The sequence below is a fragment of the Ascaphus truei genome, chromosome 3 (assembly GCF_040206685.1).
Source record: "Ascaphus truei isolate aAscTru1 chromosome 3, aAscTru1.hap1, whole genome shotgun sequence".
Taxonomy (NCBI): Eukaryota; Metazoa; Chordata; class Amphibia; order Anura; family Ascaphidae; genus Ascaphus; species Ascaphus truei.
The window spans coordinates 387,843,040-387,867,769 of NC_134485.1; the positions used below are offsets into that span (position 1 = coordinate 387,843,040).

The 24,730-nt window shown below is 42.2% G+C and overlaps 1 protein-coding gene across 3 annotated transcripts in view; it reads right to left on the bottom strand.

Moving 5' to 3' along the window:
* Nucleotides 1-213: 213 nt before the first annotated feature.
* The window catches only part of LOC142490303 (matrix metalloproteinase-18-like), a 74,183-nt gene continuing 49,666 nt past the window's right edge, over nt 214-24,730 (bottom strand). For 2 of the 3 annotated variants that reach the window (XM_075592411.1, XM_075592412.1), the window contains 5 exons: nt 12,400-12,517; nt 11,077-11,210; nt 5,313-5,472; nt 4,853-4,956; nt 214-591 (listed from right to left, as the gene is read on the bottom strand). In XM_075592411.1, coding sequence (XP_075448526.1) covers nt 491-591; nt 4,853-4,956; nt 5,313-5,472; nt 11,077-11,210; nt 12,400-12,517 — 617 coding nt within the window. In that variant the 3' untranslated portion in view covers nt 214-490. Of the gene's footprint in view, nt 592-4,852; nt 4,957-5,312; nt 5,473-10,599; nt 10,839-11,076; nt 11,211-12,399; nt 12,518-24,730 lie in introns of those variants that run through there. The other variant, XR_012800025.1, reaches the window with a different exon arrangement.

Genomic DNA, 24,730 nt, shown 5'->3' on the forward strand with positions numbered 1-24,730 from the left:
ACCCCTAACCAGAAAATTAATATGTTTTTCTTTTAGTTTAAACTCAAATATATACTGTTCAAAGAGACAGTACTTTAATTCTGAAAATTGCTGTTGAAAAAATCCATAATAAATGTTATCTAAATAAATTAAATGTTATCTAAATCTAAATAAAATACCCCCACCGTGAATCTTTTGTATCCATTTTAAACTGACCTAGTAAATAAAGCACAATTTTAAATAATCCAGTTTATTGTATTTGAATTGGTTAGAAAAGAAATATAAACAGTTTTGTAACACTTTACAAATGTTTTAGTTCTTAACATGACATTGCAATACCATTTTCAGTTAATTACCAAGCTAATAAAGAATATGCCTCATTTAAAAAATAATATTAATCATGTAGATGTACAATAAACTGTAAATATATAATTCAAACAAAATACAGATAGATAAATAACTGAACAGTCGGAGTAGAACTTGTTACGTTGCAATGTACAGTTTTGTCTTTTCAGCACCCCAGCCAGCTGTTACTCCTTAGAACACGCTTGACTCTCATAGATCTCATGCTGTATTCAATCTGCCAATTTCCACTGAAGAAATAGAGGAATCCTAAAATAAAAGAGACTTACAATTAATGTGAGCACATGATTTTGGCTGAGATCATTTACAACCACTCTATTATTTACATAATTAGATCAGAGATTATAATGTGTTACCCAAACAATACTTTGACGCTTTTATAGTACTGAAACTTAAACAGAAAATCAAACAAATTAAGATATTTATATATGCAGTGAAGAAAATTCTACCTTGACATGTAAGGCTTCGTACATAGTGAATGGCTATGGGCGAGCTATGTAGCCCGCCCCGAAACAAACTTTAGGACAGCAATGTAGTAGTGCATACAGTAGTGTGCGCATGCACGTGCTACAGGGAGAACGGCGCTTTGCAATACAAACAGGGTTGTTTTGAAGAGTGATGCTGGTGAGGAGATGGGATGGGGATGCATAATTGCATGAAAGCTAGCGTGTCCTACTATGGGCAAAACCTAAGGGCCCTATGATATAATCATCGATAAGTCACTTATCGAGCACTGCACTGCTATCAGTAAGCCTCGATAAATGAGAGATAAAGGCATGAATCGCCAAAAATTTCAGCTGTCAAAAAAAAATCACCGGGTGATCGGCGATAAGCCACTTATTGGCAGGTTCTGAAACTCGTGCAATTCTAGTACTGTAGCTGCGATTAGGTTATCAAGGCCTATCAAGGCGCTAGAATGGCGAGTTTCTCCCCAAATCCTCACGCCAGGAAAAATTAGTGTGAGGCTGGTGAGAAGCTGCCAGTAAGGCGGCGAGACATGACTTAGAAAAAAAAATGCTTTTTTCCTGCATCGGATTGATGCCGGGAGACTACGGAGCTGATATCCATTAATATCAGCACCGGAGACCCCCGGCATGAATCCCATGATATAAAAATGCATTTACAGTCTACTTCCTCACCTTAGCGGCTAATCACTAAGACAATTAAGGAGTTAACCCCTCCCACTACCCACCAAAGGCCAAGCACTGCAAAGAATCCGGGATGGAGGCGGGTTAAAAATTAGCTAAATTTATTCCGACATCAAGCTTCAGGACATATAACAAAACCAGTAGGTTCCTCTGATGCATTTCCTGCCAAAAGGCACTTTATCAAATTACTCTTCGATAAAGTGCCTTTTGGCAAGAAACGCGTCAGAGGAACCTACTGGTTTTGTTGTATGTCCTGAGGCTTGATGCCTGAATAAATTAACTCCCTTTTCACCCGCCTCCAGCCCAGATTCTTTGCAGTGCTTGTTCCTGCATCTTTCGTTTGCTGTTTTCTATCTTGGGAGCGACGCACGCCAAACAGGACGGATTCATGGTTATCCAGTGAGAATTTGACTCATAGTATTTATGGTTCTTTGTTCTTTTGAAGTGGACAGTGTGTATCTGAGATATTTTGTTAGTCACATGGAGGAGGAGGATCACATAGGAGGACGGTAAGGGATTCCAGTACAGTTACTAGGTAAGCTTATAATTGCTACCAGGGAAGATTGCCAGCCCCCCTCCTCCATCCTCCGTGTATATGCCGTGTGTGAACACTATCAACTTACATATACTACAGTATATAGTGCCACGGGACATTAACCTTTGGAAGAATGATTATTTTCCATCTTCACCTGACAATTTGATTGATTCAGTATATTACATATTTACACCATCCATAGAAGAGTTTTTGTAGCACCCCTTTGGGAATTGTTCCCATTCTATGATAAAAATCAAACATTAGCCAGCCAGCATAAATAAAGTAAATAACACTTTCTACTTACCCCTGCCATCATGAAGGGCATCCTCATCAGCATACTCCAGGTCCATGTCCTCCGATGCCAGAAAGAATACAAGAAAAAATACAATATAATGGCCCCTAACCCCTTAATCACCTTAGTGGTTAATAACCACTATAGTAATTAAGGGGTTAACCCACCCTCCCCGTTACCCACCCGGGAGGCCTAACCACAGGACCACTATAACCACCCTGTACCCATTGATTGGCATAGTAGTACATCATACCAATATAATATGGGCCACTATAGCTGTCAATGGTCACCCTAATAAAAAAGCATGAAGGCCAAAAATACACAATAATAAAATATATACACAAGAATCTAAACACTCCCAACAATAAAAGAACTAAAAAGCCTAATAATAAGTCACATTAATAACAATTATCTATCTCCAAAACAGCACAATAATTAAAAATCTATTATTCCAAAACATAAGAATACAATTAAATAAACACCAAGCCATGGAAACTATTCAAGAAATAAAACCACTAGCTAAACAAGCAATTCAATACATAAAAGCACTAGCCAACAAATCAATTAATTAATTCAAACCACTAGCCAAAATATCAATTGAAACCAGTAGCCAAACAAAATAAATAATTAATTAAAAATGTTAATAATCTGAAAATGACATAAAAACAAGCCATCCAAATTACAAACAATTTAAGCCAAACAATAAACAGAAAAAGACAAAACAACAATCAATAGAAAAAACGCATTTGCCAAAAAATGCCTTGGCTGTCATTGTATTTATCTGTACCCTAAAAAGGCACAGATTAATACATTATCAGTCAATGGGCAATGAAAAACATAAAAAGAATAAAATACAATTAAAAAACCTGTAAAAATAAAATTACATACATTCAATATTTTTCTTACCTTTAGAAGCGTTGACCCTCAGAATTCCGGCGTTTCAGAAAGCTCTCGTACCGCGATGTCATAAAAGTCAATCCAACGCCATCCACCTTGAAGATTCGGAACAGGTAACAAAAATATTCTCTCTTTTATCTTCTATCACCTTCTTCTATCTTCTTCTGTCATTATTTCTTTCTTTTCTTGAATCTTCTATCTTCTGTCTTCATCTGTCAATCTAACCCCATGGGAAGTCTTAACGGATGTTGCCTCGTCATCTTCTTCCTGTTAAATGAGGCGTCCAGGCTTCATATAGGACCTGTGACGTCAAATTTTCAGGTCAGATTGTACAGCTCCAATCTGCTTGGATGCTGTATCATGTGCCTGCCTCTTTTTTTTTATGGATGTGACATCATCTTCAAGGGAGGAACATCATATCCTTAAAGCCACACGGCTATATCACATGGTATTACAGCCAATGTGACTGAAGGAATCCCATTGGTTGCAGTACCATGTGATAGGTTACATTAGTTCAAAAGGATGTGACATCATCCCTTAAAGTGATGTCCTTTCACCTATCACATGGACACCTGTGGGGACCACCTGAGGACCCCAAGACACTCACGGGGACCACCCGAGGGCCCACAGATACCCACAGGGACCACCTGAGGACCCCAGGACACCCATGGGGACCACCCAAGGGCTCACATACACTTTTGGGGACCACCTGAGGACCCCCAGACACCCGCAGGACTATACGAGGGTCCACAGACACCTGTGGGGACCACCTGAGGATCCCCATTCCCCCCCCGGCCTACAGATATCCGCAGGGACCACCTGAAGACCACAGACACCCTAGGGGACCACCCAAGGGCCCACAGACACCCATGGGGACACCTGAGTACCCCAGGACACCTGCATGGACCATCTGAGGGCCCACAGGCACCCACAGGGACAACTTGAGGACCCCCAGACACCCGCGGCCTCTGGTGTCCATCCTGTGGGGGTAGAGCAAGTGGGTATTAGTGTTGTTGTGTTTTTAATGTTTATTGTGGGTGGCAGCTGTTTAAATATACATTTTAATACTAGTGTAGATGAGTAGGGGCTTTCTGGAGCAGATTTGATTTGAGGTTTGGGAACCCCCTGCTTTCCGAGATACAGGCCCCGTTATTGGGTGCAGGTTCTCCTATGCATTTAAATGGCCTGCATCAAGTGACTGTGGGAATAAAATGCATAGGGGATACCGGCACCACATAACAGGGCCTGTATCTCAGAAAACAGGGGGTCCCCGGATCTGAAATCAACGTGGTTCTGCTCCAGAGATCCCTGCTCATCTACACTAGTATTCAATTTTTTATTAAAAAACATTCATTTCGGGTGAGATTTGCGCAGGGAGTGGCGGCTCTCTCTGAGCGGCTCTCTCGGCAGCTGAAAGAAATCGCCGGGTAAGGCAAATAATGTTGCAGCTTTTTTGTCTTGTAGAACATGTGATATTTGTAGAGCCATATGGTTTCTTGTGGAGGGGCAGAGGCATAAGTAACTTCACTGTTATGTATTTTATGGACCATGGGGTCAACAGAGCTGAAAAAAACAAGCAGCCAGGATTGCTGCTTTAAGGTTTGTGTGTGAATATTGCAAAAAAATAAAGATAGTTACCTTTGAAATAAAAAGTAGCATGAATTTTCCCAGATATTCCTGGAAAATCTTCTTCTATTAGTCTTGGAAAACCTGAGTCCATGGTTTGTCTTTTTTCATCATAACTTAAAAGGAAAGAAAGGAATTGATAACATAACTGTCTCCACAACATGTAAGCAAAAAACATGCATGTGTATCTAACAAGGCAAGCATAACGTATTGTGTTTTTATTAATAACATACTAATTTAGGGGAGTAAAAATCTCATGGTTTGCCAAAGTCATGCACAACACAGCACCACATTTATCAAAAAAGAAAAACCAATCAATAATCAATTGGATATTTCAATGCATTTGAACTAATTAAACAAATGCCGCGCTGGCTTTTCAGCCAGATGTCTTTGGTAAAATGTAGTCCTGCTCCTTGTGACTCTACTTTTTCTTTTTTAACATGTCCTGTTTACTTCTAATAGTCACTCTTACCTCCAATACTTATCAGCTACAAAGAAATATGTCTTTTCCAGGTCTTCAATATGGACGGCTGCATCAATTGCTTCTACGGTTCTGGGAAAGCCCAGCATGTAGATGCTCTTTGGGTAGCCATGTACAACATCAACTGCATTGAGAGCCCAGTATATGGATCCTGTTTATAAGATAGAAAGTTCATTTCTGACATTTATTTAAAAAAAACCTTATGTAAATTGAGCCTGCGTACAGTACAACTTTGCACTTTCTAAGGCTACACATTTTCCTACAAATGTCTTCTTCATTATGTAGCGCACTTTCTCCCACCCCCTGGGAGATATGGCGGCTACGGTATGTGTGGTGTGTTACCTGCGGCCCACAGGAATTATAATACTAATACTAATACAGAACCACTCAGGCCTTGCAGGGCCGAACCCCCTCATCGTGTACCCCAACACTGTGTCCACACCCCAGTGGGGTTTACCCCAAAGTACTGAAGTGCCGCTGGGCACCCAATCACCCTGGTGTCCACAGAGTCAACCGACCCCAAAGTTTGAGTGTAACAGAGGACTTATCCCTGTTCAGTAATGTGCCTTTAATCTAGCAGTGTGGTGGTTAACTTCTGGTAGTTAATTACTAAACACCACCTGCCTGATTGAGATGGCTTACAAAAGCCTGTATGTTCAAACAGGAAGGGACTCATATCTGGGCTGAACTTGGGAGAGAGGGAGAGATTGTCTTTGACTCTTACAACTGTCTTGAACTCTGTCAGAAAACACAACAGACCTGCTTACAAGATACAGGGAAAACTTCTGAACCTGAATGCTGACACACCCTGAGGGAAGGGAGCTGAACTAGAGAAGATTTTCCTCCAAGAAACGGATAAGACTTTCATTATTAAGAGACTGCTTATATCTGCTTATTTTCATGTAATGTGTTTGGGCTGGGAGAAGCTTAACTAATGGAGATGTGAACTGATTGCAAGGATTTCACAAGAAATACTCCCAAGTGATTAGAAGCTTTGTTCTCCCCCCCCCCCTTGTTTGGATGATTTTCCTGATGAAAAGGAAAAGGCACAATAAAGCCTTATTATAATTTCACATTATAAACGACTCCAAGTGTGTACCTCTGTAAACGTCCGTCTACAGTGAGACAGCGCTGCCCCACTAATGTGTGTATAGTTGGTGCACTTGGAGTACCTGCCCAGGTGCTCCTGTACCCAGGTATGGTCAAAAGAGGAAACGGATCCACTGATCCCAGTGATGGTGGCGTAGCCTTCGCCTCTATGTTGGGTGGTATTCCGCGTGGATGGTGCCACCATGGAGAATGTCTCTTAGCTGTTGGTGGTGATCTGGTCCCAGACGTACGTGATGCAAGGATACAGCTGCGTCCTGTCTGTGTCCCTCACACTGCTACTACAAGGCAGTGTCCCTATCTATGGACCTGTCCATGCAGCAACCACATGCTGTGGGGAGTCAGAGCTTAGCTGGGGCCTAAGGGGGTCTCTGGCCTAGTGCAGGAGTCACTGACACCCTGCACACGCACACCCTACCCTTTTCCTGTCCCAGCTCTGACTGACTAGCATGTCCCAGCGCGCAAAATGTATCTTCAGAGCAGGGAATTCTGGCAGTCCTATTGGCTAAGCATAGCCAGGCGATCTTGCAGCCCCAGGGGCTGCTGAGTGTTGTAGTTCCCTATGTAGAGCTCTTCCAGTGATGGCCACCGCAGTCTCCCTGTAGTGCGCATGTGTTATGGCCGCCGCAATCTCTTTGTGCATGCGCGAACTTCTGCACATTCGTGCGCACACCTAACATGGCGGCGCCCTGCCACGGGAGCCGCTGGGAGCCTCTGGCGACTCGATCGCTACTCTACACCTCCCCGCACTGCCGGGAGCTGTCGGGACCTACTTTTAGATACGTTTGGGTGCCGAAAAAGGAATATAATGTAGGCTGATATCAGTTTGTAGTCTCCATGGCAGCTTTTATACTTCCAGTTGCTTTACAGTAGCAATAATAATCACCACGACAAAAAAGAAAGTGCTGGAACCGCTACTGTTCAAAAACAAAATGTGTGGTGACCACTAGTGACTAAATATAATCACAAAGTGTACAGAGTACTTATACATACTGTATAAGCAAGGCTGTCTGATTAAAAAAAACTTATCGAACAAGATCAGGGAAACATACATATAACAAATATAAACCAGCGCCTCAAAAAAGGCCAATAAATGCAAATATAAGGTAATATGCTCTTGCACTTGAGCTCTGTACACGGAGCACACAGACAGCAGGGGATCGCCTATACAGATGTTCCCCTGCAGCGGAGGAGCCACTAGGAGTCCTCTGCCAATGTTTGGATGGGCCTAATTAACTCCTATATTGTTGTGAGTAGGATTGTGGTTTTTGTAAACCGGACCAGCTGCACAACGCAACTCATGTATTTTTAGACAGATATTGTCTCTTTTATATTTTAATAAATTAGCTTAACTGATTATTTCTGCAGTGTTTTGATTGTTCATTGTTTGTTAGTGTGTTAGTCTTGTCCCTTCTTAGTTGTTATGTGGTTTATGCAGCCGTACGCACTATGAGTGTCCCCTGTGTTTAATCACACATGTCCTGAGGAAACTTCTTCATGGATTATTCAAGTGAATCTGGATGATCCAGATTGGACTTCTTTAACAAAGTTTCGTATTACCTTACATTTGCATTTTGTCACCAGAGACCAGGGATTTACACCTTTATACCGGGATCATATCTCTGAGCAAAACCAAGAAGTTAAACAAATTGTGATTTATTCCTTTGAAACAGGACGTACACACAATGGATTACAATTATACAGAAGAAAACACACTTAATGGGGGTCTGGGCTACAAAACTAACCTTTCCTAGTTGAAATAGCACAGAAAACAAAGTCTTTAGGTTGACCGGGAGTTACCCGTAAAAGTCCTGGAATTCAATTCGGCATGAGTTACCACACGCCACCACTGTATCTGTATCTATCTCTTCTTGGTGTGTTCACTATGAGCTTGTAGGTGTTCTGTATGTTTTATAATTCTTGTTCAACTAGTCTTAGCTGATTGGAGGGTGGCAACCTCCTACCTAATTGAAGCTCACTCCCTCCCACATTTAAATGGTTAAAAGCTCACTCCATGGCATCTCCCACTCTCACGGGATCTTGCTTGCTTACAGTGTGATTGTGACAAATCTATTACAGAGTGCTTTTCGTGGTAATGTACAGGTTAATAAAAGCTTCAATCAGACTTAGAACTTTTGCAACTAATTTTGACAGATTTATTATAAATCATTCTTCCTGGCAATGCACAGGTTATTAAGAATCTATATTAGTGTTAGGGACCCTTGAAACATGGTCTGCCATGCAGTTGGCTCAAGGGCTTACAACAATTTGGCCAAAATGTTAAACTAAAAGACCATTTTATTTATTAGTTATTTATACTTGTATATTTAGGCACTGTACCGTGTATAAGTTTTTCTGGATGTGCACTGAGCTTTGTCTGTGTTTTATGTTATGTCTCTGGTTTTAAATATATATATTGCCATGCTCAGTAGCACTCCTCTGTGAAACTTATATGCTCATATATATGTTGTGGTTATTTTGGGGGTTCAATATGAGCTTGTAGGTGCTCTGTATGCTAGTTGAAATAGCACAGAAAACAAAGTCTTTAGGTTGACCGGGAGTTACCCGTAAAAGTCCTGGAATTCAATTCGGCATGAGTTACTAGACACCACCACAGTATCTGTATCTATCTCTTCTTGGCGTGTAGTTCCAGTCGCAACCACTACGGTCCTTTCTCAGAACTTGGCCCCGAAAAGTGGGACTTAAAAAAATTCTTGACTTCAAAATCTCTGAAGCCGGTTGCTGCTATTCCTCAAAGAGCATCTTTTGGTGAGTTCAAATTTGCCGCTGCTGTTTTGGCGCTTAGAATCTTAGATGAATCTGAGGACCGTATTGGCTTCTGGGTTTCTTATAGTATTTCAATCCCATTCATGAAATGCTCCAGCCAATCCGAGCGTGGGAGAATTCCTACCAGCCAATCAGCGATCTGCCAGTCTCCTGAAGCCATGCAAGGATGGATTCAAAATCTGACAGGGGCATCCGCCAACATGGCACCTCTGCCACCTGTGAGTCAGATGCCATCTGTGGAGTTAGGTGTCTCAAGGTCTGGGCAAATGGTCGCCCGATGGCTTCCATTCAGCCCTGGACGAGGGTACCTGAGTATAACTCCTCAGCCCAAATGGCTTTCACACCGTGGCAATATCTGTGGCTTTAAAGTCCGGGCCCTGGCAGACTTAGTGGCACCAATTAGGTAGCCAGCTGGTCTCTCGGAACCATGGACTTGGAAATCCCCAGCTCATATACAGGGCATAAAACATATACCATTATACACAATGTTAAAATAAAAATATTTATGGATGTATGGCCTGAGAACTAGAAAAATAGAGCCTAGAAATCTGTCTCAACCAAAGGTAAAACCTAATACCGGAACCGACACTGAGGAGATAAAGGGAACAAGCTCCTTCCCTTATCTCCCTTATTACCCTTTCCTCTCCTCCCCCCCTCTCTCTTCTTCTATTCTTTTTCACATCTTTCAAGTAATAAAGCACTTAAAAACTTTGAAGGTAGTAGCCTCCCGATTGGAGGCCCAGAAGTATTTAAATGTTCTAAAGATAAGATGGAGTTTCTGTTGGCTTTAATGACATGTCTTAAGACCTTATGGTCAGAATATATGTTTAAATAACAGAAAACATAGTTCTATGGTTCAGATTAAATCTATGTACATTGTTCTTCCTGTTTCAAAGTCTTGATGTGATACCACAAAAACAATAAAAAACGTTTGAAATAAAAAAATACAAATATTTCACAATTTCTTCTAAGTCCCCCGTTAACTAGGTTTGACTGAAAAGACGCGCACGTTCAGTTTCAGTGCTTCTAGACCTTCCTATAAAAAAAATGTTTTAAAAGTTAAATGAAATAATGCTTAGGTTCAATTTCACAGTTAACCTTCTAAACACATTGGAATTTGGACTTAAACATGAAATCAACCTTATCGATGGTTGTAGCACCCCAGAACCTCTATACTTGGTTCTGGTGATCTGGGCATCTACTTGGGGACCCTCACAAACCTAGGGAATCTCGACTGTAACCAGGATAAACATATCCCTTCATGTATTATTTGTTTTTCTCTGTGTCCAGGACATACTTGAAAACGAGAGGTAACTCTCAATGTATTACTTCCTGGTAAAATATTTTATAAATAAATAAATAAATAATCCCTATACCCATTTACCTTTCTGGTTTGTGCTGAAGCAGGGAAACCTGGCGGTGAGTCGCGCAACTGCTTTCCAAGGAAGACTTTGACCGGAGTGATGTGTCTATATGTCCCCGGGAATACGAACTGATTCCCGAATACATTTTTGGGGTGACCAGCAACTCTGGCCCCTTCTACCAAGACACATTCTGACAACACTTTTAACGCAAAGTCCCCCCTGAAACTCATAGCCTGAGAATCTCCACTGGTTCGCACTCCTGGAAAGGTAAAACACACAGAAAATCATTATTGTCATACAATACATTCATTGCCGGTACAATACACAGGTTGAAGAGCTGACACTCTAAAACAGGGCTCAGAGGTAACCAGCCGGGCATAATACCTTTATTGATGGCCTGGCTACCCCTTCACCGTCACACATTTATTGGACATTTTTGAGGCCCCGGTTTGTATTTGTTATATATACTAATGATCACCACTACAAATTATGTTTACCTTTAAAAACAATAACTTTATCCGTAAGAGAATTTTCATAGGCAGCTTGAATACCAACTGGCAATGATGGCCAAGCTCTATGTATGTGATGGAGCTCAGCTTTAAGGGCTCGACGAGGTTTACGCCAGAAAAAACTGTTTAAAAAAAAAAAAAAATCATAAATGAATACAATACAATTGCTGGTTCAAAAATCCTATTTCCATTTACACTTTCAGAACTGTATTTACTTTTATTGCTAACACGTTTCATCATAAAATATATTCCAAAATATTGTTTACAAAGTCAAAGAGTTGATTAAAATGTGGTTTTGTAAACATATGAATACTGCATGTTTTCTCTTATACAAAGGAAAGAGAAATAGAATGAGTTTTCCTTCACTTATTTATTTAGGGTTTTGTTAACATTGGGATATACCTTTTCCCCTTAATTGTCCCTTCTTTCTTTCATGCCAAAACAGGTCACATAGATCAGAAAGTAATGGGTGCAAAAAAAAAAGTTAAAACCACTCTGGACAGTAAAAGGTGTGAACATTGTGGGATACATGCAGATGGATTAAGGTGCTATTAGGTCACAGAGAAGTCAGATTAGTTCTCACTGATTCCCAGACCACAGCTGCCATTCACTTAGGGGCTTATTCGATATCAGCCAAAGCGGCCGATCAATTGACTTCAATTGGGAATTTCAACAGAAAAGAGCCCGATTTGGTTCTTTGGCTAGAATAAACCCTTTTGGGTTTTTTTCATGATAGTTAGCAAAATACTGTACATCCCAAAAATCCCAAAACACTGCAAAAAGAGAGTAAACATGTTACAGTATGCCCAGACATACTTGAAAACGAGAGGTAACTCTCAATGTATTACTTCCTGGTAAAATATTTTATAAATAAATAAATAAAATAAATAAATGAACTGTAGTCGGAGTTATGTTTATTTGGATAGGAATTTGAAGTACCCAGACATTCGATAGCCATATCTTATACTGGCACAAATTTGGAAAGAAAATCCTATGAGGTTTTCAAAGCACCAGGGTATTTTTCTTTGCTACATCTGTTGTATTTCTGCCCTGGATTTTGTCTTAATACATAGACCACTATATTTAAAAACTCAGATTGTGATGAAAATTGGTTGCACACTTGAAAACACAAATAATTGTTTAGAAAAATGTGTGGAATCATGTGATAATTCATGTTCTTGCAGGACATAACATTTATTGGAAGGGACAGGTGTAAATTATTGGTATTGTTCATCATTTAGACTGCAGCCCATCAGAAAAAGCAAAGGTTCAATTAGTCAAAGATATAAACTTCATCTATAAAACTTTTACCTGTTTACAAAGAAAATAATTTCTCCTCTGAGGGTGGTGACAGCATCAAAGACGGTGTTGGAGTCACATATGGAAGGAGTAGTAGGCCCTGTTGGTAACACAGGGTTGGATGATTCCCCTAAGAAAAACAAAGGCATTACAGATGCAGTGGCCGTTATTCGAACAAATCACAGAGCCGTTTTCGTGTGCTCTGCTGTATTCCACGCGGCATTAACACGGCCAATCGCCCCAGGCACCCCCACTTATCGCGATTGCTTTGTTTGAATTTCATGGATTCTGTTTCTTTGTGTGCAATGAAATGCAATGAAATTAATGAATTGTAATGTGTACAGTACTGTGCTACTGTGTCAATTTCAGGTGTTTAAAAACCAGAACACTAAAATGCCATTTTCTGCACTCGCGTCTTAAGCAGCAATTCCCCATTGTTTATTATTTATATATATAAAGAATGCGACAATGTATAATTCTATATTCTAACCGAAGATGCAATCGTTTTGTGCTCCTGTTATAAATCTGTCAAAATCCTGATTGTTTGACTAACATAATGGCTGCTTCAGTCAGTGTAAATCAGCAGCTATAATGTATCCTTATATTACTAAAGTAACATTATCTAGTGTTACAGTTTATTGCTCAATCTGCTGGGAATATTGGCAACAAATTATCGCAAACAGGAAAGTGTTGCAAAGATCTTGCATTGCTTGGGATGTGTGCTAAACCCTGCTACAGAAATCCAGGGATGCTTTAAAACGCATTAAAAATTGCAAAAAGAGTTGAATAATAAAAAATGCAGTACATATTATCTAATAATATAAACTGATTTAGTTTAAAAAAGACATAAGATTTCACGTTTTGCTGCTTTAAAAAAAGAAACAAATATATTAGAAAAAATAGATATTTGAAGGATATTATCTGTACTGTAGCTAATTACTAAATTACAATTTGAAAATAAAATGTGGTCACAGTGCATGCAGTTATTCTGTCCCCCCAATGATAGAACTATCGGTATATACAGTATAAAGCTGAACTTGTTTGATAAATGAGAGAAGGGGAATAGTCTTGGTAATATACTGTACAGGTAATTTGGCCTTGCTTATTGTGATACTGTATTTCCACTTTCAGATAGATATATATATATATATATATATATATATATCTGATATATGTATATATATATATATATATATATATATGTATCCATCTTGCTTCAAACATTCAGACACTTACAATCACATCACTGAAATGCATTAAACTATTAGCAATTTATAAGTTTCATATCAAACAGTGGTAGCGGACTCAATGCTAAAATGTAGGTATTTTGAAAATTTATCTTTATAGTCTTTTTATCAAGCTATGATGTCATTTTATTTCTCTCCTTGTCAAGTCTGGCACTTGGGGACTGGATATAAAATGGAACATGAGTAATTAGGGACGATTTGTAGGGCTCAAATATTATAATAGATGTATCAATTTTCCATCTAATAACACTTTTTTCTCCTTTTACAAAAAAAAACAACAAACCTCGGCCTGGTCTGAATGAGCATGAACCTCTGACCCAGGGGCGTAGCTATAGCCCAGGAAGCCTGGGCAAAGCCCAGGAACCTGTGCCCTTGGGGGGCCTGCTCAGGGCCGACGCCCGGGAGGAGAGCCTGGACATTTGGCCCAGCTGTGTAGCCATCCGATCACGGGAGTCAAGGCCCCCTTCCTCCTCTGGTCCCTTTAACAGCTGCAGTGACAGCTTCAGTCATTGTTCACAGCACCAAAGCTGGATCTAGAACTGCGAGCTGCGAGCGAGGAGGGGGGTTTGCAGAGAGCAGGCAGCAAAGGCTGGGGGAGGAACTGAGGCTGAGAGCTACAGAGCTCTGCCTGCTCCTGCTCTCCATGACATTAGGGGGAGGAGTTACTATGTGCTGCTGTGGGAAGGTATGTGTGTATTTGTGTGTCAGTTCGCTGTATGTGTTTCAGTCTGTCAGTGTGTCAGTATGCTGTGTGTGTTTGTGTGTATATGTATCAGTTACACTATGATCTCTTTAAACCATTAATTCAAATAAGTATCAAAGGCACTTTAATTAAAGTAGAACTTGGTATCTTTGTTATACTTTGGATATCAATATACCAATTAGGATAAATCACTGGTAGGGATTAAAATCTATTTACAATGAATAATTAAACTTAATGCTAAATATGTGCTTATATATAAAGTGAAAAAAGTGATGAATAAGCTCTGTGGAGGGTCCCCTGTTTGTATTGATGACAGTGGTAGTGAACTCACTGTGTTGTTGAAATACAGCACTCAGTCCACAGAGTTAATAAACTGCTGCCGAAATATCAAAAGAAAGGTAACTTTGATATCTGCTGTGTAAGTGAAAACAAATTAACAGTGTTATCCTTATTACTAAGAGAGTAAACAGAGCTGATAATCTGTGTATAGAAACTATTCAAGTTCTACCTTTCTACTAGTGGTTGCCTCAAGGGCCCACATCTTTGTTAGCTAGCTCAGTTAATAAATCACTCAAAGATTGACAAATAATTACTGTGCACCATGCGGCTACATGTATATACACATTAGTAAGTGAATATTACAGAGTGTCCCCAGATAGTACAGAAGACTATGAAAATAGACTCACTGTGTTATTCAATTGCAACAATTGGACTGCAAATGGTTAGTAAACTGCCCCATTTGTATCAAAGTGGAAAGCTTCGAAAACTGCAGCATGAGTGAAAAACAAATGTAGCAATATAATCACTGCTAAAGAAAGTAAACAGAGCTTGTGATCCTGATGTAGAGGCTAATAATGTTATATTTCTCTGCTAGTGGCTGCCTTTTGGGCCCACATCTTTATTAACTTGCTCAGCTATGTAAATCATTAAAATATTGGTAATGAAGCTGTAAAATATAAGACTGCAACCTGAGCTGCAGCCGCGCTACTAAACTGATGACCGTGACATCATCACTACCACGAAGAGCGTTTTATTCTTGCACGAACTTCAGGAGTGAGCGGGTCTCTACTACTCTCAGATATTAGTACATCAAGGTTGTCAAGGCAACCCGGCTCAGCTGGAGGAGTAAGTATGAATCAATCTATAGTCTCTATATTGTATTCACAATCCTAGTCATACCAACTAATAGAGACTGCTCAAATTAAAAGTAGGAAATATATCCTGCAGTTAAAAATGGATTCAATCAAGTCTACTGTACGTCTGCAATGATATTGCAGTTACCCCGAGTGTCAATGACTTCCTTATTAACCTCTGCAATGCCAGATGATACATCAGCTTGTAGTCTAATCGCAGACATAGTGCTAAACAGACAGATAATTGGCACTAATTCCAAATTCAGTAAACAGAGATATAGTACCCTGTATTTAAACATATATTACCAAATTATATATATATATTTTTTTTTTATAACTTTCATTTTATTAGGTGAAACAATACATACATGTTAACACACTCCATTGGCTTACAATGAGTCACCTTATTTCCGTACTTCTCCAATCAACATACATAACGGGACATGGCATACCGGACGGACAAAGGAACCAGGGATAGGGAGAGAAGGGGGAGGGGTGGTGGTGAGCGACTCAGGCGGCTTTTGTTCTATGCCTGTATAGACTTCCCTGATTAGGTCCGGGACCTCAGCTCTTTGTGTGGCTGTATTCCGACTTTCCTCTACTAGATTGGGATACACTTTGGCTAAATCTACCTTTTTACGTCGCTTACCCCAGGGCCTAATGTCTAGGATCCATTTCGCTACCGGAGAACGCCTTTTCTAATTATCATTGCAATATGTTGGTAAGATCAACCCCCGGGTTGTCTGTCTGTGTCAGCCAAGGTGACCAAACTTTTAGAAAATGTGTGCCGGTGTCGTTGACCAGACTTGTCAACTGTTCCATCCGGCTGACGAACCAAATTCTATTTCTGATTTTAGGTATAATTGGAATCTGCGGTTGCTTCCACAATGCTGCGATCTCGCATCTGGTGGCAGTGGCAAAGTGCGCAATTAGTCTGTGTGTTGCGTTCGAGAACCCCTGAACCCGCCGGCCCAGCAGGAACAGCCTTGGGTCCAAGGGGACCTCGATCTCTAATAGCCGCTGTAGCCACTCCTGTACCTCTTCCCAAATCGGGGCCACTTTTGCCAATATGTCTCCCACCTCCCCATGTCTCTCTCTACCCCTCCCCCCAATATGTCTCCCACCTCGCCATGTCTCTCTTGTCTCTCACACACACACGACACACAAACACACTTACTTTCACCTGGGGGGGAGGGAGTATTAAACCTGCTCCAGTCCCCCATGTGTGGCTGAAAACTGGGACAGGAGGAGCTGGCTTTGTACATGGAAGGCCCCGCCCCCGCTGCAGACAGACATCAGACAGAAGCAGCAGCACAGAGCTTGAGCTTGGCTGCCCGTGCACAGCTCTGCCTGCCCCCAGGCTTCCTCGCACTCAGCCGGCACCCCCCCCCCCCTAAATAATCTTGCGCGCCCCCCAGTTTGTGCACCGCTGGTATAATGCATACAGAAATACTCTCATACAGGAAAGACAATATAGGTACCTATATTGCAGATCCTAATGTCCATCTAGTTAACAATATTGATGTTGCTATTCTCCAAAGTCATGGAACATATATATTTATAACACTGGGTTAATGATGAATTAAATGCCCTTTATTTTTATTTTCACAGATGTATTCATCACCAGGCGACTGGAAAGTAAGTATCACTCCCAACCATCATAATTGTACCATTTTATTTCATTCATTCTGATTGTAAATTAATTTCTGTGCCTTTAATTAAATAAAGTCATATCCACCTGTGGGAAACATATGTCAGGCAGATCTCCTTCCGACTTTAGAGTTATCAATATTGCATTAAACTGCTTTTAGGTATTTCTTTGTTATTTCAAAGGAAAGCTGAATATACAAAACCTTCATTCAGACCCTGTGGGGTCCCTAGTGTATATATCCATTTAGCCTCTGATCTTAATAGGACATTGTCAAGGCCACTTTTCTTATCCCCAGGGAAATATAATGTATTCCCTGAAACGTCAGACATGAAGCATTTCCTCTATGGGATGAGTTAATGTGTCTAGCTATGGGGGTGTCATGATTGTTTTTAATTGTACTGACATGTTCTAAAATATGCCTTCTGAACTGACGTGAAGTTTATCCAACGTATTTGGGCATTGGGCTCTTTCAGGCATCCAAGCTGGCTCTTTTAAGTTTCAATTATGGCTGTTTTCGCTTGATCAGCCCCAAGGTATAAGTATAAGTAAGCCCCAATCTATTGACATTAAGGGCCTCATGCAGTAAAGTCCGATAGAAATTATCGGCAGTGCTTTGAAATCGCAATGTTTTTGCCATGTTGCTCTCACGGTATGCAGAAAGGCTCGACTACCAGTGAGAGCAACATTTCCAAACATGGCGAGTTGCCGGCAGCGATAGGACCTGCCCTCCGATAAGGGCTCACCCAGCGACTTGTATCTGCTGCCGAGAGATCCGCCTCTCTCTGCGAAAAAATCGCCGAAAAGAAAAATATTTTTACATTGACATTTTATTAATGTGTATTGAAGCAGGGGGTCTCCTGAGCTGAACAGCATTCATTTCAGGTCCGGGGACCCCCCCCCCCCTTCAGAACAAACAGGCTCTGCCATGGGGTGCCGGTATCTCCTATGCATGGAGATGTCACGATCACATGATGCGGGACATTTACATGTATAGGAGATACCAGCACCCTATAACTATGCCTGTATCTTGGGAAGCTGGTGGTCCCCGGACCTCAAACCAATGCGTTCCAGCTCCGGAGACCCCCTACTGATCTACACTAGTAATAAAATTTAAATGTAAAAATATTTAGTAAGCACCAATACACAACCATGTGCCCTCCCATATAACCAAGATTTATTATTTTATTTATTTTTATTTATTTATTTATAAAATATTTTACCAGGAAGTAATACTGTACATTGAGAGTTACCTCTCGTTTTCAAGTATATCCTGGGCACAGAGTAAAACAAAATAATACATGGTTACAAATACAGTTACATAAATGAACAAGGTATACATTATATACAAGACATTGCATGCACAGTTAAAGAAAATATATATTATGAGCGTATGAATATATATTTTCTTTAACTGTGCATGCAATGTCTTGTATATAATGTATACCTTGTTCATTTATGTAACACAATTAATTATTTACACACACAATTAATCCCCCAGGCCGGCAGGGGTCCCTGGTGGTCCTGACAGGTGTCCGCAGGTCCCACAGTGCACCCGGGGGATACTCATGGGTGTCTGGGGGCCTCCGGGTGGTCCCCGCTAGGCTCTGTTGGCCTCCAGGTGTTACCCTCAGGTGTCCGTCAGCCCCAATGGGGTCCACGGGTGGTTCCCGCGTGTGTTTGGGGGTCCCCGGGTTGTACCTACAGGTGTCCGGGGGTCCTCAGGTGGTTCCCACGGTTGTTCTACTTACCCCTGACATTATGAAGGGTGTCCTCATCAGCTTTCTGCAGGTGCCTGTCCTCCGGTGCCAGCAAGAATACATAATAAATACAATCTAATGACCCTAGCTCCTTAATCACCTTAGCGGTTAATAACCGCTATAGTAAAAAATCAGGCCCAAATAAAAAACATTACATAGCCACATAAAAAACATTAAACAGCAAAATCAAACACAGCACATAGCAAAATAAAATACAGCACATAGCAAAAACAAACAGCACATAGCAAAATACACCACAGCCAATTAAATATATAACAAATGCCAATAAAACAATTGAATGGCACAGTGAGTAAATGATGTCCATATAATCTGTGCATCATTTAACACTATGCCAGCCAATGGTCAAAATAAAAGAAACAATCACAAACAAAATCCAATGCCATCCAAACAATCAGAAATAAAGTAGTAAACAGAACTAAATTACCACCAATCAATTAATCCACAATAAATAAATTCCACAATTCTCAATTAAAACACAAAAACAAAACCATTATGAAATAAATGAAAGCTCAAAGTAAACACATCACACAAAATCTAACTACCAAAAAGAAGCCACTATTAACAGCAGGCACCCCACCCCCGAAATAAACTATTGAAAACACCACTAAAAATTGCATCTTACTAAATAAAAATTAAAATTAAATTGCCCAAACATTTATAAACAAACAAGCAAACTACATTTAAAATACATACTGTAAAAACAAGCATTTTCACAAACAACCATTGATTGTCCCATGTATGTATGTATGTACTGTATGTATGTACAGTGGCGACAAAGTTTATTCTTACACGGCCAGCACCGTGTTTTAAAAAAAACGCACGCGCCGCGCGACTGTCTCCGGATTTCGGCCGGTTTTTCATGCGCCTCGGGCGCTTTCAATAGTAAGCGCCATAGCGCTTATCTATTGAAGCGTGAGAAAGCACGGGAAACTCCGGTTTCAAACCGGAGACTAGACCCGCTGCGGTCCCGGCCAGCTCGCGTCTTTAGTTAGAATAAGCTGTGTCGGGACAGTATGTATGTATGTATGTATGTATATCCATAGAAAGCAAAAATTGAAGGTACAGGGCACTGCGGATTTTCAAAGAATTTATTATCTGAATAATAAATTCTTTGAAAATCCGCAGTGCCCTGTACCTTCAATTTTTGCTTACTTTGGAGTTTTTCACTGACAGGGACTCCCCTGGACCAGGAGCACCGGTAACAGCAAGTATCTGTCATTTAGCTTGTGGTGTGCAGCATTATAAATTGTATTTTGTATATCCCTAGAGACATACAAACTTACAATGCAAAGAATGGGCATCAAAAAAATGTAATCACAATAAAAATAAAAAACATGTAAAAGAAAAATAACACACATTCCATTTTTTTACTTACCTTTAGATGTCTTCACCCTCCGAATCCCAGGGACAGCTCATGCTCTCGAACCAATCCATGAACAGGAACCAGGTAAAAAAAATCAAAAATCTTTTTCTTCTTTCTTTTTCTGTAATCCAATTTTGTCACTTTTTTGGATCTTCAGGGGTCTTCATCTGTATTTTCTTCTTCATCTATATCTACGGCAGGCACGTCCTTGTCCTCCTATTGGTAAAGGAGGTCCTTCCTCCTCGGCTTCTTGGTATAAAATGAGTTAGTAAGGGAAATATTCCCTAATATGGTGCTCTAAAGTGACGTTGGTGAAGACTTAAACATATAATGGTAGGAGTCTTCTGGTAAGTCCAGGGTTAATTACTTCATAAGCAACGGTGTCTGCTCCCCAAATCATCCACTAGATACATATAGTGGTAGCAGCAAGTGTAAATAAGACACCAAATCGAGGACACACCACTATAAGGGAAAACAACCTCTAACCTGACCGGTGTGTGAATCCCACCCGGCGGTCCCTTCTCTGGCGGGTCACGTATTCCCAGCGGGTCCTCTCGGCAGAGGCTGTGGCTGTCTTCTTAGTGCCGGTGCGCTGCTGTGGGGAAAGCAAAACCTGTTCCACTGCTCGCTTCGTAGCGTGCATCCGTCCCAGCAGCTGAGGTAGGTGAGAGGACTCTGAGCACTGCAAAAATATCAGGCTGGCGGACACGTGCAAAAAAGAAACTTTATTGTGGCATAAAAGCCCGAATTAAAAAGACATACAAAACAATTCTCTCACGCGTTTCGTCTTTACGACTTTATCAAAGAGTTTATCAAATTGTTTTGTATGTCTTTTATGCCACAATAAAGTTTCTTTTTTGCACGTTGCCGCCAGCCTGATATTTTTGCAGTGCTCAGAGTCCTCTCACCTACCTTGGTATAAAATGAGGCGACGTAGGTTTTTATAGGCCTATGACGTCACATATTCTGCAAATGGTTCCCACAGGCCTGATTGGCCAGTGAAAACCATGTCCTTTTCCTTTTTTTTTTTTTTTTGGTAACGTCATGTAAAGGAAATGAAACCAGCCAAACAGAATGGCTGTGCTTCCATTCCATTTAACATGATGTCATTAAAAGCAAAAGCTCCGGCGTCACATGGTACTTGATCCAATCAGATCGTGGGAACTATATCCCCAATCTGATTGGCTGTAGTAGACCATGTGACTCCCATTGGATGACATCACATCCTCTCACAAAAACCTGGTCACATGGTCTTATTAGTATATTGGTCAATCATGCCCATATTATATGGGTGAAGGGTGGGTATAGTGGGTCCTGGGTGGGTGGTTAGGCCCCCAGGGTGGGTTAACCCCTTGATTACTATAGCGGTTATTAACCGCTAAGGTGATTAAGGGGCTAGGGGACATTAGATTGCATTTATTATGTATTCTTGCTGGCAACAGAGGACAGGGGCCTTTAGTAAGCTTACGAGGATGTCCTTCATAATGCCAGGGGTAGGTAGAACTGTTTTATTTACTTTATTTATGCTGCATGGATAATGTTGTGTTTAATAATGGGCAAATAATCTATTATCCATATCTGGATAATAGTTATTTTGCCCATTACTGTACTGTATGTATTTGGTGGGGGGAGGGGGCGTTTGATTTTATTTTTTGATATACAGGATTGGTACCACAGGCCTGCGGGGACCCACGGGGACTACCTGAGGAACCCCGGACGCCCATGGGGCCCACCCGAGGACCCCTGTATGCCCACGGGTACCACCTGAGGGACACCTGCAGGGAAGAACCAAGGGCCCGACAGATGTGTGGGCCCGTGGACCCGCAGGAACCACCCGAGGGCCCGAAACACCCGTGGGAAGCACCCGAGGGCTCCCAGACCCCAGTGGGAACCACCCGAGGAACCCCAGATGCCAATGGGGCCCACCCGAGGACCCCTGGATGCCTACAGGGACCACCTGAGGACCAACGGGGGACACCTGCAGGAAAGAACTAGGGGCCCCACAGTTGTGGAGGCCCAGCGGATCCTCAGGGACCACCTGAGGGCCTCAGACACCTGTGGGAACCACCCAAGGGCCCACAGACCCCCGTGGGAACCACCCAAGAGCTCTCAGACACCCATGGGGATGACCCGGGAACCTCCAGATACCCGCAAAGCCCAACCATGGACCCCATTGGAGCCCACGGACACCTGTGAGTACCACTTGGGGGCCCACAGAGTCTAGCGGGGACCACTCGGAGGCCCCCAGACACCCGTTGGCACCCCCGGGGTGCACTGTGGGGCCTGTGGACATCCGTCGGGTCCACCAGGGACACCCGATAGACTGGGGTATTAATCCTGTGTGTAAAAAAATAAATAATGGTTTTATGAGGGGCACAGGGGGTGGGTTGTGTATGGTTGTTTATTAAATATTGTAATGGTTTATTGGGGGCCTAGGAGGTGGGTATGAGGGCTGCGGTGTGTATTGTTTTGTATTGTGGGTAGCGGGGGTGGGTGAAGGGAGTAGTAGACCCAAGTATGGATGTTTAGGCCTACTGGGTGGTAGCGGGAGGGGTTAAGTCCATGGGGTTGTACCCTATAGATTTGGACCCACTTCCTGCGCATATCTTGCCAGTGATTCCAGACTTTTAAAACATTTTTTAATACTAGTGTATGAGAGCAGAGGGTCTCCGGAGCAGAAACGCATTGATTTCAAGTCTGGGGACCCCCTAACTTCCTGAGATACAGGCCCGTTATGGGGTGCTTGTATCTCCTATGCATTTTATTCCCACAGTCATATGATTCATTTAAATGCATAGGAGATACCAGCACCGCATAACAGGGCCTGTATCTTGGGAAGCAGGGGGTCCCCAAACCTCAAATCAATGCAGTTCGGCTCCGGAGACCCCCTGCTCACATGAGTATTTTTTTTTTTTGTTAAAACAGCTTAATTACCTTAGTGGCTAGCCGCTAAAGGAAATGAAGGGATTAACCACAATTGCCCAAGTTTATTGTGGGTAGCAGGGTTGGGTGAAGGGTTACATGGCCCTTGGTGGGTGTTTAGGCCTTGTGGGGGGGGGGGTTGCGAGAAGAGTTGACCCCTTAATAACAATAGCAGTTAATACCGCTAAGGTAATGAAGGGGTTAACCCCTGCCGCTACCACCAGGTAGGCCTAAACATCCATCCTTGGTGCTACTACCCCTTTCACACAATCCCTGTACCCCCAATAAAGAAACATAGACACAACAGCCCTACTACCCACTTCCTCTACTCCCAACAACCCCCCCTATGACTCCCCCCCCTCAAACACATACAGTACAGTAATTGGCAAAATAACTATTATTTATATATGGATAATGTGAGGATCCGCGATCCATGCGAATGGAGACCGTCTCCTCACCCCAATACACCTGCCGCCACGGACACTCATGATGCGCAGGTTCATGGCCCTGTTGCACACGCACGCGTAGATCTTGTGCGGCCTGTCTGACCACCCGCGGGCTCCACCTCCGCCCCCCACTCTGACGCGCGGTGAGTGCGCTCATCCAGCCACCCCTCTGACCATGCTACAGTCTCCGCCCCTGTCCTGATGACGAACAGTACCGGCATGGGAGTGACTTGCTCTCTGGTCTCCGCCCCCTGACCTCAGTGACACGCGCGAGTCGGCGTGCGCTCGGTCCCGCCACCATTCCTGATCAGGCTGCATCATAGGGCACACCTGTGTGTACCAGCAGCCTATAGGATTCGGTTTCCTGGTTCCGCCCTGGCTCTCTTTTGGAGGATCTCCCTTTATATACCCTCTTGCTCCAGAAACTCATTGCTGAGCATAGTCTTGTGGGATGCTGTGCCTTGCTACATTCAGTTCCTGTATCTTCTGCCTTGCCTTGCTTGCCTTGCCGGTTGATCCAGCCACTGCCTGACCCTGCTACGTACAGTACCTTGGACTCCGCACATCTCTACTCCTGATCCGGACATCTACCTATCTTCCTCCAGTCTCCAATTCTGAACCTGACTATGGACCCAGATGATCCACTACTCTCCAATCCTGAACCTGGCTATGTACCCCGACGATCTGCTACTCTCCATTCCTGAACTTGGCTACGTACCCCAACGATCCAGTACTCTCCAATCCTGATCCGCAAGTACCCTCTACTACTCTCAAGTCTATATTCCTGAACTGGCTTGCACGACCAATCTACATTCTAGGTGCGCCCGCGTGGCTGTGGGTTGGCGTTACTCAATTCCCTACCTCGGCATAGCAGTAGCGCTTTGTTTGTGGTGAGCTACGCGTTACAGATAATAGCTCATTTGCCCTTTCAAAATCAAACATAAGCCAGCCAGCATAAATAAAGTAAATACAACTTTCTACTTACCCCTGCCATCATGAAAGGCACCCTCATCAGCATACGCCAGGTCCATGTCCTCCATTGCTAGCAAGAGTACATGAACAAATACAATCTAATGGCCCCTAAACCCTTAATCACATTG